The sequence below is a fragment of the Bidens hawaiensis genome, unplaced genomic scaffold (genome assembly GCF_021521415.1).
Source record: "Bidens hawaiensis isolate Kalapana, Puna unplaced genomic scaffold, B.hawaiensis_p1.1 tig00006604_1, whole genome shotgun sequence".
NCBI lineage: Eukaryota > Viridiplantae > Streptophyta > Magnoliopsida > Asterales > Asteraceae > Bidens > Bidens hawaiensis.
In genome coordinates this window covers 125,909-141,877 of record NW_027491445.1, presented here as the reverse complement: position 1 = coordinate 141,877, position 15,969 = coordinate 125,909, and the positions used below count along the sequence as shown (strand labels likewise).

General features: G+C 36.7%; 1 protein-coding gene across 1 annotated transcript; it reads left to right on the top strand.

Annotated features, from left to right (window-relative positions):
- The first annotated feature begins 2,594 nt into the window (after positions 1 to 2,594).
- Positions 2,595 to 6,642, top strand: LOC143633036 (TORTIFOLIA1-like protein 4). The gene is made up of 4 exons (XM_077101412.1): positions 2,595 to 3,401; positions 3,504 to 3,609; positions 3,829 to 4,241; positions 6,319 to 6,642. Exons 1-4 carry the CDS (start codon positions 2,610 to 2,612, stop codon positions 6,610 to 6,612), a joined length of 1,605 nt encoding a protein of 534 aa, XP_076957527.1. The 5' UTR covers positions 2,595 to 2,609; the 3' UTR covers positions 6,613 to 6,642.
- The last annotated feature ends 9,327 nt before the right edge of the window (positions 6,643 to 15,969 follow it).

Genomic DNA, 15,969 nt, shown 5'->3' with positions numbered 1-15,969 from the left:
CTAGTTAGTTATAGGTTATTTATTTTTTCAGGGTTGCATGATTAGAAATTATGTGAGCATTACGTGATTGTTCTTTACACATGCTATTACTTATTATTACTTGATTCTTTACGTTTCATATACACAAGCACACACACAAGGCCAATCTTATGCCTAAATCAAAGATTTTCAAGTATTTTCAAACAATCGATTTTCGATATTTCTACTTCTTAAAGATGGTTTTATGGCAGGTATGTAGTAACTGGAAGGGGGACGTGCTTGTTTCCGAACTCTTGACACCAAGGTTATTGAAACCTAAGGATAAGTAATGCATACAAATCCCAATCAGACGCAGGCCCAGTTGCTTACATGGAGAGTTCGAAAAAGGCATGAAATCTATTAGGCCAAAACGTACCACACCAAACGCCATACGAATCACAACTTTACACTTTCAAAAGTGACCATGTTCTCTTTGTGAAAAGAATGTGGTTATACTCCTAAGGATGTCATACAAGTCATGGTGGTTTCTGCGACGTCTGACTCCGACCTTCAATGTTTTAACTAAAAGTCTGACAAGTCGTGGTGATACACGAATACCTTGCTTTTGGTTCGATTTGATTACGTATTTTGATTTGTGTGTTTTAACTGGAAGTCTGTCAAGTCGTGGCTGAGCGTATTAAATGATTGTCACTTTTGATAGTATATGAGTGTATCGGATGGATCATAGACGTGAGGTCTATGAATGAATTTAATGATTTCAACCAAACTAGATAAATGTTTTGAATGCTTTTCTTAACAACTTCTTAGAACATGCGAAGCGGAAGCTCGGTATGACTTCGTATACTCTTATACTCAAATGCCATCTAGTTCTTGCACTTCGCAAGAATTTTAATTAGAGATTGGAAGAAATTTTTTGTAGAACAACTACCTCGTATAGCTCAATAGAGTGCAATAATCTTTAACTACTAAAGAATGAGCACCATTGTATATACATACTTCGTTACTAGTAACAACTACAAGCCCTTCTGTACAAAGATCAAAATAGTTAATAAAAACTACACAAATCTAGAAAAAAAAACTTTAAATATTCATAGAAATTATTTGTCTTTCTTTCTTAAAACATTTTTTTTAGTGTTAATGTCCATTTTCGTCCCTATGGTTGGCTACTTTTGCCATTTCAGTCCAAAGTTTGAAAATTTGTCAATTTAGTCCAACTATGCCGTTAGTTTAAGTGGTATTTTTGTTTTTCTCCTGCTTATTTTTAGTAAATGGTCATTTTCGTCTCTGTGGTTTGATGCTTTTGCTACTTCAGTCCAAAGTTTGAAATTTTGTCAATTTTATGTTTAATTTGATTAAGTTCTTCTTCTTCTTCTTCTTCTTCTTCTTTTTGTTTTTTTTTTGGTACTTTAGTCCATGATGGAATTCATTGGTAAAGTGGTCAGGGTAATTCCCTATAACCGAACTATACCCAAAAAACTAAAATCGTTTCTTTGATTAATGCATAATAGTTAGGGTTTAGAGATTAACATATCGTAGCAAACATGGTCGAAATCAACATCAGGATATCGAATATCCCGCATTTCCATGTTTGCTCAAGAAATCGATGCACTAAATCGTATGAGTGTTCTTCAAATCGTGGTATTGTTCTTGAATTCGTCGAATTCAACCCTAGAGTTGTTGTCGACTTGAAGAATTCAAGAACAACACCATGATTTGAAGAATACACATGCGATCTAATGTATCGATTTATGCGGGATATTCGACCTCCTGATGTTGATTTCAACCAAGATGTTTGCTACGATATGTTAATCTCTAAACCCTAACTATTATGCATTAATCAAAGAAACGATTTTAGTTTTATCAGTATAGTACAGTTTCAGGGAATTACCTTGACCACTTTACCAACGAATTCCACCATGGGGGAGAGTTTAGGAAATGTCTAGAAACTAAATACGAGGGGGGGGGGGAGGTATGATTATTGTTGTCGACAGAGTAAATGTAGAACTGTTTTGGTTAATGCTCAATGGTTTTGGGCTTGGATTATGCTCTTAGGGGTTATAGAAAAAAAAAACCTTAATCAAATTAAACATAAAATTAACAAATTTTCAAACTTTGAACTGAAGTAGCAAAAGTATCAAACGATAGGGACGAAAATGACCATTAACTAAAAATAAGCAGGAGAAAGACAAAAATACTCCTTAAACTAACGGCATAGTTGGATGCCGTTATACGAGGGACGTAATTGGCCAATGTTTAAAACTATAATGACTAAATTAATAAATTTTCAAACTTTGGACTGATATGACAAAAGTAGCAAACATGGACGAAAATGACCGTTAACTCTTTTTTTAACTTATAACAAAAAAAAAGGTATTTTAATTATGGAAAGAAAAGTGTATTATAATCATTAAAATAAAAATGGAAAAGGAATACAGAGAAAAACAAAAACAAAAACAAAAAAAAAAAGAAAAAGGTAAAGTACACCGACGTTTCAGTGTGATTCCACTTTCATAATCCTCCCTCAAATAAAATAAAACATTTCCATAAATCTCCTCATCATCTTCACCCCGCCGGCAATGCTGCCGGAATCCACAGTCAAATCACCACCACAATAAACCACCGCCATCACAATGTCACCTCCCACCCACCCACGCGACTTGAAACACCGAACCCTCGTCTGCCTCAACAAACTCTCCGACCGCGACACCCACTCCGCCGCCGCCACCGAGCTCGAGTCCATCGCCAAAACGCTAACCCACGACTCCATCTCACCATTCCTCTCCTCAATCTCCTCCACCAACTCCTCCGATAAATCCCCAGTACGCAAGCAATGCATCCGCTTAATCTCCACCTTATCCGAATCCCACGGCGACGTGTTGTCACCCCATTTGTCCAAACTCATCTCCGCCGTCGTCCGCCGGTTACGTGACCCCGACACCGTCGTCCGTACCGCCTGCGTCACCGCCACCGGATCCATCGCCACACACGTCACCAAACCGCCGTTTATGTCGGTGGCTAAGCCGTTCGTTGACGCGTTGGTGACAGAGCAGGATGTAAACTCTCAGATCGGCGCGGCTTTGTGTTTGGCGGCTGTGATTAACGGCGCGCCGGAGCCGGATACCGGGTATTTGAGAAGGTTGATGCCGAGGTTTGAGAAGTTGTTGAAGAGCGGTGGGTTTAAGGCCAAGGCGGCGTTGTTGGCGGTTGTGGTGAGTGGGGTTCGAGTCGGTGCGGCTTCGAGTCCGGTTGTTGTGAGGAGTTTGGTGAAGGTAATGACGGATTTCGTGGCGAAAAGTGAGGATTGGTGTGTGAGGAAGGGGGCGGCCGAGGTGTTGGAGAAATTGGCGGTTGTGGAGACGGGTTTGTTGTCGGAGTATAAGGCGGCGTGTTTGAAGACGTTCACGGCGAGGAAATTCGATAAGGTGAGATTTGGTAATTATGTCGATGTACTTGAATTAGATTCGTTAATAGAACTCTCGGTGTAATTATGTGGATTTACATGAGTTGGATTTGGTAATGTGTAGGTGAAAGGCGTAAGGGAGACGATGAATCAGATGATTGAAGCTTGGAACGCTGTTCTAGATGCACCGGAGGAGGTGTCACCACCACCGGAATCACATTCTTCTAAAGGTAATAGTAACATTATTCGCATTTGTAATTTCAAGTCGAATTTCGTTATCGCAAGAGCGATTCATGCTAGGAGATATATTCTCAGGTCGGTTCGTATATTGTTGATTTGAACACGCTTTGATTCTTCGATTCAGATAATATGAGTTTGCAATGTGTATGCTTTGGCTTTTTAGATGATCATCTTAATAATGATATGATTTCTGATGTGTGATATGGCAGAAGAAGCAGGCAATATGCAAAATCCACCACGGACGCCTCAAATAACAAGCAAGCGGACCGTGCACTCAAGTTCTTCCACAAGCACAGCAGCCAGAGCCTCGTATGAACACACCAGCAGGAAAACGGGACCAGCAATGTTCCGTAAGCTGGACCGCAAGAAGCCGGATAATCAGAGACTGAACACTACCGAGGGTCTACATGCCAAACCGAGAGCTTTGAAACTAGAAACAAAACGAGCTCTGTTCAGTGAAATATCTGATGAAAAGACACTCGAATCTCAATATCATGAAGATATTAGCAAACCCAATTCGAATGTCGATTCAGTACATCAAGATTCCGAGGACTTGTCTTTGATCCGTAATCAACTTGCTCAAATTGAAAGCCAGCAGTCCAATTTGTTTGATCTCCTCGAGGTAATTTCTGACTAATTATTAGAGCTATTTGTTTTTTAATTAAGGGTTCATGGTGGTGAGAGTAGATTTTGACCTAAATTTACAACCTAGTGTGATCTGTCTTTTGACGCACATTACTGGCCCGTGTCTTTTTCACCAAAGTTTGGTCAACACCATGTAATAATCTCCACCCATTGGTTTTTGTTGACATGGCATGGTGTTTGAATTGGTTTATGGGTGGAGACAAATGTTTGTGTTACGTTTGGTTTGCATTCTCAAACGTTTGGGAGGTGGGTTTGTAGTGCCCCCACCACAACCACTACACACAAATCATATATATATACACATATTTATTATATTTAATGAGGTTTAGATTGGTTTATGGGTGGAGGAAAAGTGGGGTTTTTTGGTAAAAAGTTTAGAATATGATGTGGCGATGAGGTGGACGTTTGAATTGGTTTATGGGTGGGGATGCTCTACGTGAACCTTCCCACCAACTAGTTTAGATCCAACTAACCCTCTACTTAAATATATTCTTTTCCATAATAAGATATATAAAATTATATACTTATTTATGTACAGATATGCATGACCCATATATAGTTTACTAGATTTTATCTCCCGTATTACGGGGGTTGTTTTACATTATTCTTTTTTAATATTTATATATGTATATTTGGATTTTAATTTTATTTATTGTAAGAAAGTTAATAATTAATATATTTGAGGTTTGATGATGAAATGGTTTCACAAAAAAATGCTATGTTATAATCCGGTTTAAAAGCTATCTGGGTTTGGTGATACCCATTACCCATTTATTTTCTTTTTATAAAATTTTTTCTTAATTATAAATAATATCTTTTTTTTAAATAAAATAGGATATTAATTTTTAGTATATTCCTATTTTATAGGATTTTCATATCAAATATTTGATGAGATTATTTTTTAATATAATGAGATTTTATAGCCCGTTTAAGAACTATCTGGGTTTGGTGAGACCTTTACCCGTGAATTCAGATCAAATGCGTGAGAAGCCTTCATTTACAAATAAAGCAATCTGATGGCTTGAGAGAATGGTCATTTTACATTTTTCGTTTTTTAATATTTATTATTTGGATTTTAATTTTCTTTATTGTAAGAAAGTTAATAATATACTTAGGGTTTGATGATGAAAGGGTTTCATAAATAAATGATATGTTATAACCCGTTTAAAAGGTATCTGGATTTGGTGACCCATGACTCGCTTATGTTTTTTACTATAAAATTGTTTATTAATTATAAATAATATCATTTTCTTTTTAAATTGATTATTAAATTTTAGTGCATCCCTATTTTATAGGATTTTCATATCAAATAATTGGTAAGATTAATTTTTAATTTAATGAGATGTTATAACCCGTTTAAGAGCTATCTGGTTTTGGTAAAACCCATACCCATGAATTTGGGTTAAATCATTGAGAGAACTCCATTTAGAAATCAAACAATTTGGTGGCTTCCATAAAAGGGGGAGCGACCATATCGCGACACGTAGGATTTTAGGGTCTTTGTTATATATATTATAGATTATGTTATGTTGAAGGGTCTCGAGTTTTATGTTATATATCACTCTTTTTATTGCTCATTATATCTCGTGTCAGAAACACTAACTTTAACCTGGACATACTTATAGTGGTGTAACCCAAATATAATTTGTTTAACCGGTGTATTGAAACATTTGGATGGGTAGTAATTAGGTTGTAAATGTGTTAAAATCTGATTGGTGGGTTATAACTTTTAATAAATGGGTTGGTAGTCTGCCTGCTTAATTAAACAGGTTAGTGGGGTGATTTGTTTGATTCAGGGGGTTTATACACGTCAACTTGAACATGACCCATTTAATTAAGCAATTCAATTTGTACACGCCCCTTTTATTAAACATGCTAGATATGGCAACCCAATTCCTAATCAACCCACTGAAAATCAAAGTCAAACTCTTAACGGGAACTTTTTGGTCAACCTTCTACAATTATTTAACTACAATTTACAAAATGTAACCGCCTGCTATTTTCAAAGGCGACCAACTTCTCACATGCTTGTGTTATTCTATCTAAAATTATAGAAATATATCGGGAGCTCACAAGACGGGATGCGGTCACTAGAGTCTCGTGTGCTCGGTCTAGAGTCGACGCTCGATGAGATATCATATGATTTGGCAAAGACAACCGGACCAGGGTCAAACCCTAAACCAACATTGTGCTGCAAGTTACCAGGTGCTGATCTTTTGAGCTCTAAATTATGGAAGAGATCAGAAATCCAACCTTCTGTTAAGAAGATGAATCTTCATCTTGGTGGTGGTGGTGGTGGTGGTAGTGGGTTAATTAAGAACCCGTTGGCGGATGTGCGCCAAATGTGAGGGTTTGATTTAAGTTCTTAGGAAGAGGTGGTTGTTATTTGTGTTGTTAATGGGAGGCTTTGTGTTTAGAAGAAGAATATGTAGCCTCCCTTATTTGTGTGTTATGACTTATTATGGCTCTCTTCCACTTTGCATACTCGTGATGATTGGTAATCTTAGGAATGAATGATGTGTTGCAACTTTAATGAGTGCTGTAGACTTCTTTTCACATCTAGAGGCTTTATATCATTGTTACAAATGAAACAATTTTTATATTAAAATAAAGTGAATAATCCATTCTCTCTTAACACGGATATCACTAGAGATGTAAACAAACCAAGCTTGACTAGACTCGGGCTTGAGTTTAGTTTGTTTAACTTGTTAGTCAAGCCCTGCTCCCCTCGTTTCAAGTTTTATTTTGAGTTTAGCTCGTAAGTATTTTTTTTAAGTTTGATCTAAGCTGGGCTTGGACTCGGCTAAGCTCGTTTATTGTACTTTTTTTAAAGTTTGATCTAAGCTTGGCTCGAACTTGGCTAAGTTTGTTTATTATTTATTAGTTAAAATTTATATACATTTTATTATAATGTTTATATATATATATATTTTAATTACAACTTTTATTTATAACAAAATATATATTATTTAGTTATATTTAATACAATTTGATCATGATAATTATTATGTTAAATATATTTCATAAAAGATATATAAATAATAGACTCGTGTAGGCAAACAAGCAATCTTGAGCCTGATAAGTAAAGACTTGTCTATTTAGAAACTTAGTTTAGGCTTGAGCACTGGCTCGTTTAAACTTGATTTTATTCAAGGTTTTAACGAGCTTATCTCAAACACTGGCAAACGATTTGACTTGTTTACACCCCTAGCTACGACTAACCATCGCCCGCTGTTGCAAACATTGTCGTCGCCTATGTATGTTGAATGAGGCGATTACACTTAAATTGTGTTCGTATCATCTAATACCATACCTAAACCTGCAAATATTTAATATTTTTCTCTTAATAGATATCCAAGCATTCAACATTCTTACAATGATGGGCTATGTAAGTCATAGATGGATCAAGTTGTTATTAAATAAGAAATAATTTGGGTTTTTGAACCATTTGTCACATGGATGGATTCCACAATCTCCTTTTACACTTGATCCGTGTCCACTCGTGGTATGACTTTTAACGGCTAGTCCTTCACTGGTACCCCACTAATAAACATCTTTTTCATGGCACGTGACCGCACTTTGTCCTGATCTTACTTGCAATATTATGTTTTGTTTATGAGTGCTTAGGCCTTAGGGTTAGGGAAGACTTTATCTAGTACTAGTGAAACTATGTGAAAGTGTTTAACGTAAATCACACTACGTTTTTAAACAATTATTATCATTTATTATTAAATTGATTATGTGGTATATTTAAGAATGTGAACGTTATATGCTGATTTTAAAAATCAAAATTCAAATTGCTTGATTTAAAATCAAAATTCAAATCGCTTGATTTTTCTGGACACGGATTCATTGACCATGGTTTTTAAGTTGATTATGTGGTATATTAGCTTCTAGCACAACCGATATGTGGTTGGACCATAGATAGACAATGTGTCTGGTGTTCTGAAATGGTTAGTTTTGACTTGCATATATATGAGAATATTATAGTATTTAAGTTTGATTATTATACTCTTATTATAATTACAAGATAATATTTGATTATATTTATCTATGTTGTACTCCTATGTATAGTTGATTAATAACACATTATGTTTGACGTGTTTTCTTTTTTCTATAGTATGCTCACAAATCACAATGTCCATTCTCAGATATTTCATCACAAACTGAAAATATGATTGTATTCAACCAAATCAAAAACAAATACACCAAACTTCAGCCCAACGCGAATTGAAGATATCGTAACAAAGAATAACAAATCCCTCACATAACACTCAATTTCAAGGAATAACAAGAAATTCTAATCAGGAAGATAAGAAGACGAACAAACAGATGAGATAGGTAGAGAGAGAGAGAACAAGTTCTCGAATGAGCTCTATGACTTCACTCTCATCCTTTTATAAGCTCCAACATCAACCATCGGACATGGAGACAATTAGATAATAGACCCGAGCACAAACTTGTGCATTTGAAATGGATTGATCCAGCTCAGCTACAAGCGTAACAAGTGGGCCCAACCTCATCGAGCAAGCCAAGCCTACCCGGTTAGACGTGATGCAAAGACACAAAATATATACATACTTTGACATATTTCTTTTCTTTTTCTTTAATTTTACTTGCTTGATTTTCTTAATACATTTCAGAATATAATATATGAACAAATGAATAATTATATTTAGAAAATCCATTACATGTGCAGATATTTATTCTGATGTGACTTTCATAATTTGTGGCTATTTATAAACTGATAATTCTCCCATTACATGATAAAAGAGACATATGCAACATGTAATAGATTTAACAAATACAGTTATATATCTTACCCGATTAGCTATAGTTCAATTGACATTGAAGAAGAAATGAAACTTTGGGATGGAGGCCGCAAGGTCACTAGGATCCTAAGTGCAGGAACATGAAATTTTCTTAAACCTAACAAAGGGAATACATCAATTAAATTGTGTTAAAAAGCCACGCAAGGTCAACCCATTAACACATCAAACAAAAGGACTCATGCCTTTGCATCACCGCCCTCATTACCCTTTCCAACAGCCAAATCCGCTGCATACTTCACCACTTCCGCATCCTCCACATATTCACCATCTTTGGCCCTAGCATCATCCTTCACCACATGATCCTTAACCCCAGAGGAACCTTCACCCTTGAGAGCCGCTAAGGTATTTTCCCTAGCTTTGATGTCCCAGAAAGAGATATCCAAATGCTTAGCCACTGCCTCCTCAGCCATCTTCAATCTATCATGGGAAATGATGATTGTAGTCTTCTTCCTAGCACCTGCCACATACTCCTCCAATTCTTGAACATGTCGAGCCTCCATATCCTTCTTTTCCTGAGCATTAAGGGACCTTAACCGACCAAACTTGTCCCTCATGGAGTCAAGCTCCTTAGTTAAGTGATTCATCTTTTTCCTTCCCGCTTGGGCAAGTTTCTCCCCATTCGGCACATCCTTCTCCATCCTTCTAGCATGCTTCTCCATCTCTTGATAGCAAGAACCAAGATGATTCATCCCCTACAACATTTTCAAAGATCAAGACATAAGGAAAAAGGCCTTTTTGTAGACGAACTACAAACCTGATGATTCACCTAAACTTCTGCGTCTTGAATCTTCTCCCAGAATCAAGTCACGAATCCCATCAAAAGTAATTTTTGTAGACGAACTACAAACCGCAGTCACTGTTTGCGACCAACTTTCGGGCAAAGAGGATAATAACAAAAGGCCTTGAACTTCATCTTCAAACTTAATGTCGACTGAGACTAAGCGGGACATGATCGAATTAAGATTATTAATATGTGTTGTAGCTGACCCACCCTCTTTCATTCTAGTTGTCACAAGCACTCGGATAAGATAGACCTTATTCGCTGCCGAAGGCTTCTCATACATGTTGGACAGTGCCTCCATCATACCACGTGCTGTGGTTTCCTTCATAATGTTAAACGCCACATCTTCCGACAATGACAAAGTAATGCAAGCCCTAGCCTTCTTGTCTAACTTCTTCCAATCAGCTTCTGACTTCTTTTCTGTTTTTTCATCCTCAAGCACTACATTCAAGTCTTTCTGACAAAGTAGCGCTTCAATCTTCCACCAACCAAATTTCTGTCCATCAAACTTTTGTATCGAACCTTTTCGTCTTCTGCCATGACAATGACTAAAATGAAAAACTAGATAAAAACAGAGACACACACAACAATGGCACGGGCCTAAACTTAATCAGTTAAAAATCAACCTATTTATATGCAACGGAAATACGAACATTAAATTAGAAACGGAAACTTTAAACAGAAACGATAAAACCTGACAAACGTGGTTGGCACTGGTTCTTTGTTTCTTTAACGCTCCTTCTGATTGACAAAGGTTCTGTAAGGCCCCGAACCCGGTAGCCTTACTTTAGCGTCGGATTTACTCATAAACACAGTTCTTACAAATCAGAGTTCATTAAAACTTTCGCGGAATATAAAAACTTTCATAAAACATTTCATAACAAAACACGTCTTGTCTTAAAACATCATTTTATCTTTCAAAATAAACGAAACATTAAACTTAAACGTCTTGAGTCTTCCGATGCCAGCCTCTTATTCAGTGCCACGTGTCTCCTCAAGCGAGCTGCCTCATCCTACTCACCTGCGTGCACACTAAAAGTCAGCTACGCTGAGTGAGTTCTAGTTAATCACATAATCATACAATACCTTCTTACATTTCATACTTAACCTCTTAACTTTCTTTCATACACACATAATTGCATATACTTTCATTCTTACATTCATACTTTCTTTACATACATAATCATACGTTTTAAAGAGCGTTTCGCCCTATAACCTCACAGATATTATAAGGGTCTGGTCCCTAACATCACAGATATTATAAGGGCCTGGTCCCTAACATCACAGATATTATAAGGGCCTGGTCCCTAACATCACAGATATTATAAGGGCCTGGTCCCTAACATCACAGATATTATAAGGGTCTGGTCCCTAACATCACAGATATTATAAGGGTCTGGTCCCTAGTTCTCGAATATTAGTAGGGTTCGATTCCCTCTTCGTTACCATACAACCATACATCATACCTCGAGTATTATTAGGGCCCGGTACCCTCTTTGTAACCATACAACCATCCTTTCATTCTTTTATTAACTTTATCACATTCATACACATAAGCATACATATCATACTTACCTTATACTTAGCGTTACAACCTGACAGTACGTGCAATATCCGAAGATCGTTCACGTACCGTCAAGCCATCATTCATACATATCACATTATTCACATAAGGCATACACTTATCTCTTAGGATAAGCGTATTAACAAACATATCGAGTATGCACACAGCCCCGAAAACATAACACATAAATGGGGCTAGAAACTCACCTGAACTCTGCTTCTTCCTCCGATAGTTGTAAATCCCTTCTTTAACTGAGCTCGGCTGACTGTATAAGTTACACGTATCAATACTCGCCTGATCTAATCTGGTGGCCTAGTATTAGCTTACTTTTACTTATCGTTTTTAATTTATTTTCTAATCGAACTTGACTTTAAGCGAAGTTAAACCTTAGGCGAACTTAGCTTTAGGCGAAGTTAAACCTTAGGCGAACTTAGCTTTAGGCGAAGTTAAACCTTAGGCGAACTTAGCTTTAGGCGAAGTTGTCATCAGGGGAACTTAGCTTTTAGGCGAAGTTGTCATCAGGCGAACTTAGCTTTTAGGCGAAGTTGTCATCAGGCGAACTTAGCTTTGCAGGCGAAGTTCATCAGGCGAACTTAGCTTGCAGGCGAAGTTGTCGGCTGCAGCTACAATTCGTCCTTAATCATTCTTTCGTTTCTTAACCAAATAACTCGATTTAGGTATCCACGGAATCGTCTGACCAGCGCCTACAAACCCCAACCATCAAATCGGCCTAACATCGACGTTTAAAGGGTGCGATTTAGGCATACAGGTTACGGGTTCTTTTATCAATCGATTAACCCATCAAATCTTAACCATTTTCAGTAAGTTTAGCTTTGTAGGATTCGTTTTTACCATACAAACACCGATCTATCATTTCTATACTAATCCAAACCTAAACGAACAAGTTCTCGATATAAACGTACCGTAAACGAGTCGAACTACGAACACGAGCTGGTCTTTGATGTTGCTTTGGTTCGTCACGACGATCTAGCACCAACGAGCTCGGGTCCTTGCCTTTGGATCTTGGTTCGGGTCGTGTGTGTTTTTGAGTGTGTAGAGATTAGGATGGATAAATGGATGGAATGGAAAGGATTGGGGTTTAAGGGGGTATTTATACTTCCTTAAGCCCATGGACCGAAGACCCATATTTCCTTTTGGTCCATATCTAATCCCATCTAATTATCCTACTAAGTCTTCATATTTTGCTATTATTATTATCGCTCCACTAACTCGTTTATTTCACCCGACAAAATAATATATTAAATATTACTTTAGAAATTTCGGGATGTTACAGGTTCTTCAAAAATAGGATCTTGATTTAACTGTTCTTGACTGGCTCGTTCTAGACTCTTATTCGGTTAAAACAATAAAAATACTTGTTTTCGGCTCAAAAAGATGTTGATTTATCGGCCACACAATTAAAACAACCAAATGGGCTTACTGCCTCTTGTTTTTAGGCCCAACAAAAAAAAAAAAACAAATTAAGGTTCTGCACAAAAAGCATTCACGGTCAAGCAAACCTTCTTAGTCAACATCAAGTTCTCGTCGACCTTCTTTTGCTAGAAATTAAAACCCGATAGGCGGTGATTCTTAACGGTGATGCACTGTGGTGATGCACTTAATTGCTTTCGAAAAAAAAAAATCAAACCTCCAATCAACGGTTTGCGGCAGATACAAAGTTAGGACGGCAGGGGCTGTGGCGGTTGTCTGCCAACGGAACCCTAAAACAAACGGTGTGCAGCTGAAACCTTTCTGATAACTGATTTTGGTGCGTCAACGACAGGACGGTTTTACGTGTTCTTGTGTGATCCTGAACCTAAGCTTTGATACCACTTATTAGGATTAAATGCACACACGAAAATGAAAACACACGAAATCAATAACGAACACGAGGATTTAACGTGGTTTGGTCTAAACTAACCTACGTACACGTGTGACAATTAGATATTCTTTATTGAGTGACAACGATTACAAGTACATAGCAATCATATATATAGAGACTAGTCCAGGGTTTGCATCCTATTAAACAAGAAATTTAAACTGGATTGGGTTTGGGCCCGGCCGCCTGCGTCCATCTCCTTTTAACTTCTAATAATAAACCGAGCCTTAATAAAAAGGCATACACTTAGGCAATAAGAAATAGCCTTAAACTTATGTATCATATCTCTTAATAATTATTGAAACTTCTCTTTCATCAAATTATTAATTAGTTCTCTTTTATGACTAAGATGACCAAACTTCTCCCTCTTTTAGATGGGAAAATATCATTTTATATTTGCACAAAGAGATATTGGTTGTTCATAAATAATTGCAAAAATTAATCTTTAAATATAGAAAGAAACTACCTTTAAAAGTAATTAACAAGCTAGAAAGGGGATAAACGAGCATGATTGGTATATAACTACTTAAATGTGGTGGAGGCGCGCATAACACCTTATCTCTACTTATCCTTCACCCATATGCATCACACCATCTAAAACTAACCATTTTTCTAACATAAACAAAATATAATATTAACATGGAAAATAAATTCTTCAAGTCACTTTTAATTGACTTTTGTTAAACATGACAAAATGAGCTAGACGGGTCAGGGGGTTTGATTAAACTAAATTTTTGGTTAAAACTTGTTTATCTTAGAAAAACATCAATTTGGTTCAGGTTAAATCATGGTTTAACTAGAATAAACTCATGTTAGAATGATTGTTGAAATATATATATATATATATATATATATATATATATATATATATATATATATATATATATATATATATATATATTATTTGTTTTTTAATGCTAGTGGTGGTGGATTATGACGGCGCACCAGCAAACAGGGGAGGGGAGGTGGGTGTTGTTGGTCTATTGCATCCTAAATTGTCATGTTTTACAGTGACTTATTTTAAACGTTATTTTGCTGTTTGTATTGTGTGAACAGTATGTATATCATGACAATATATTGTTTGCGTTTTCATATTGTTTCATCCTTGAAAAGGATATTCTTGTGACCTAGTGGTAGGAGACCTGGATTTTTCAATGAAGACCCAAGTTCAATTCCCATTTGTGACACTTTGGGTGGATATTGGCAATGAAAGATTTGAGCTAGGCCTTGCGAGCTTGTCAGTTCAAATTCCGAGCCCACCCGTCGTGTGTTACGCCAAAGAGTTCTGCTCTTGTGGTGACACACAAACTGTCAAGTGGCAGCCGGCGGTATGGTTTCCTGGATAAACGCCCAAGCAAAACTCTGAAGCCAGCGTGGACCCAGTTAAGACAACATAATCTGGCCATAGTGAAGCAACGGGGCTCTTAAAATTTAGAGAGTACGGTAGCCTAACAAACAACAAAGTCGTCGTTCAGAAAAAAAAATTGATACTTCAATATGGAGCTGCGGAGCCCGCCTCTTCAGTGTACACAACCAATTTGGCTGAAATTCTCAACCCTCTATGATTTTTCTGGTATTATTGTTGGTAGATTATTATTATTATTATTAAACTAATTTAGACACACGGGTGTAACATTTTGATTATATCAAAATGTAAAGGAAAACCCTAGGCTATTATCGGGCTAGATATTGCAACGGCAAGAAAGACGAGAGGGAGAGAGAGGGGGGGGGGGTAAGGAAGGAAGGATGGGAGGGAGAGAGAGGGAGAGAGAGAGAGAGAGAGAGAGCTGGAGAGAGTGGTTCACGACAGTGCTAGGCACTGGTTCAGCTCGATAAGTTTCGGTAAGCTCTTGTTCTCTCTTTGTTTTTTTTGTCCAACTTTCGATAAGCTCTTGTCCTCTCTTTGTTTTCTTTGTCCAAGTTTAAGTCAAAATATTTAATTTATTCAAAATTAAGTGATGTTTTTAAAGAGGGCGTGTCATGTAATAGTGTAATTGGTTTTAGAAATTACATAAACAAACCCACATTACTCAAGCTCGATTCCACTTATTTTTTGTCCCACCCATTTGCCCAAAACAGCACAAACATGCCTCAGTATGACGTTCCACGCCCATATTGATAATGCAGGTGGGCATGAGCCCATTACATTAACAGGTAGACAATGTTTTGAATCTATTCTTAAATGCATCTAATAAATATGTACTATGTGTCTATGTCATATTTAAAGAAATATTCAATACAAAACTAGAAAATGCCATTTATACTTCTTATTTTACATGTGATAAGTGTGACTAATAAAAAAATATGATAATTTTTCATTCACTATATACAAGCATTTATAATTATAGTAAAAGTGTAGCTTTTTACCTAAGAGTATTTTGTACGGTGAAACCTGACTCAAATAAACACGAATTTTGTATTAACCGAAGATATCCAAGATACCCAATATTATTAGAAGATACAAAATATATTCTACCTAGTTTTATTGATATAGTTGCCTTACTTATGATTGCTTTGTTAGGCACAACTGTATTTATATATGACGTTGTATTCTTCAATACCAATGACAATTAAAGTATCAATCTCTTTCATAGTACCAGAGCTTTGGTTCGAAACACCTTCTCTTTCTTTTTCGATCCACACATCTCC

Excerpts from the sequence above, each read along its gene's own strand:
- LOC143633036 (XM_077101412.1), top strand. The coding sequence starts at position 2,610 with ATGTCACCTCCCACCCACCCACGCGACTTGAAACACCGAACCCTCGTC. Across the intron at positions 3,610-3,828 it reads GGAATCACATTCTTCTAAAG|AAGAAGCAGGCAATATGCAA; the intron begins GTAATAGTAACA and ends GTGATATGGCAG. Across the intron at positions 4,242-6,318 it reads ATTTGTTTGATCTCCTCGAG|AAATATATCGGGAGCTCACA; the intron begins GTAATTTCTGAC and ends CTAAAATTATAG.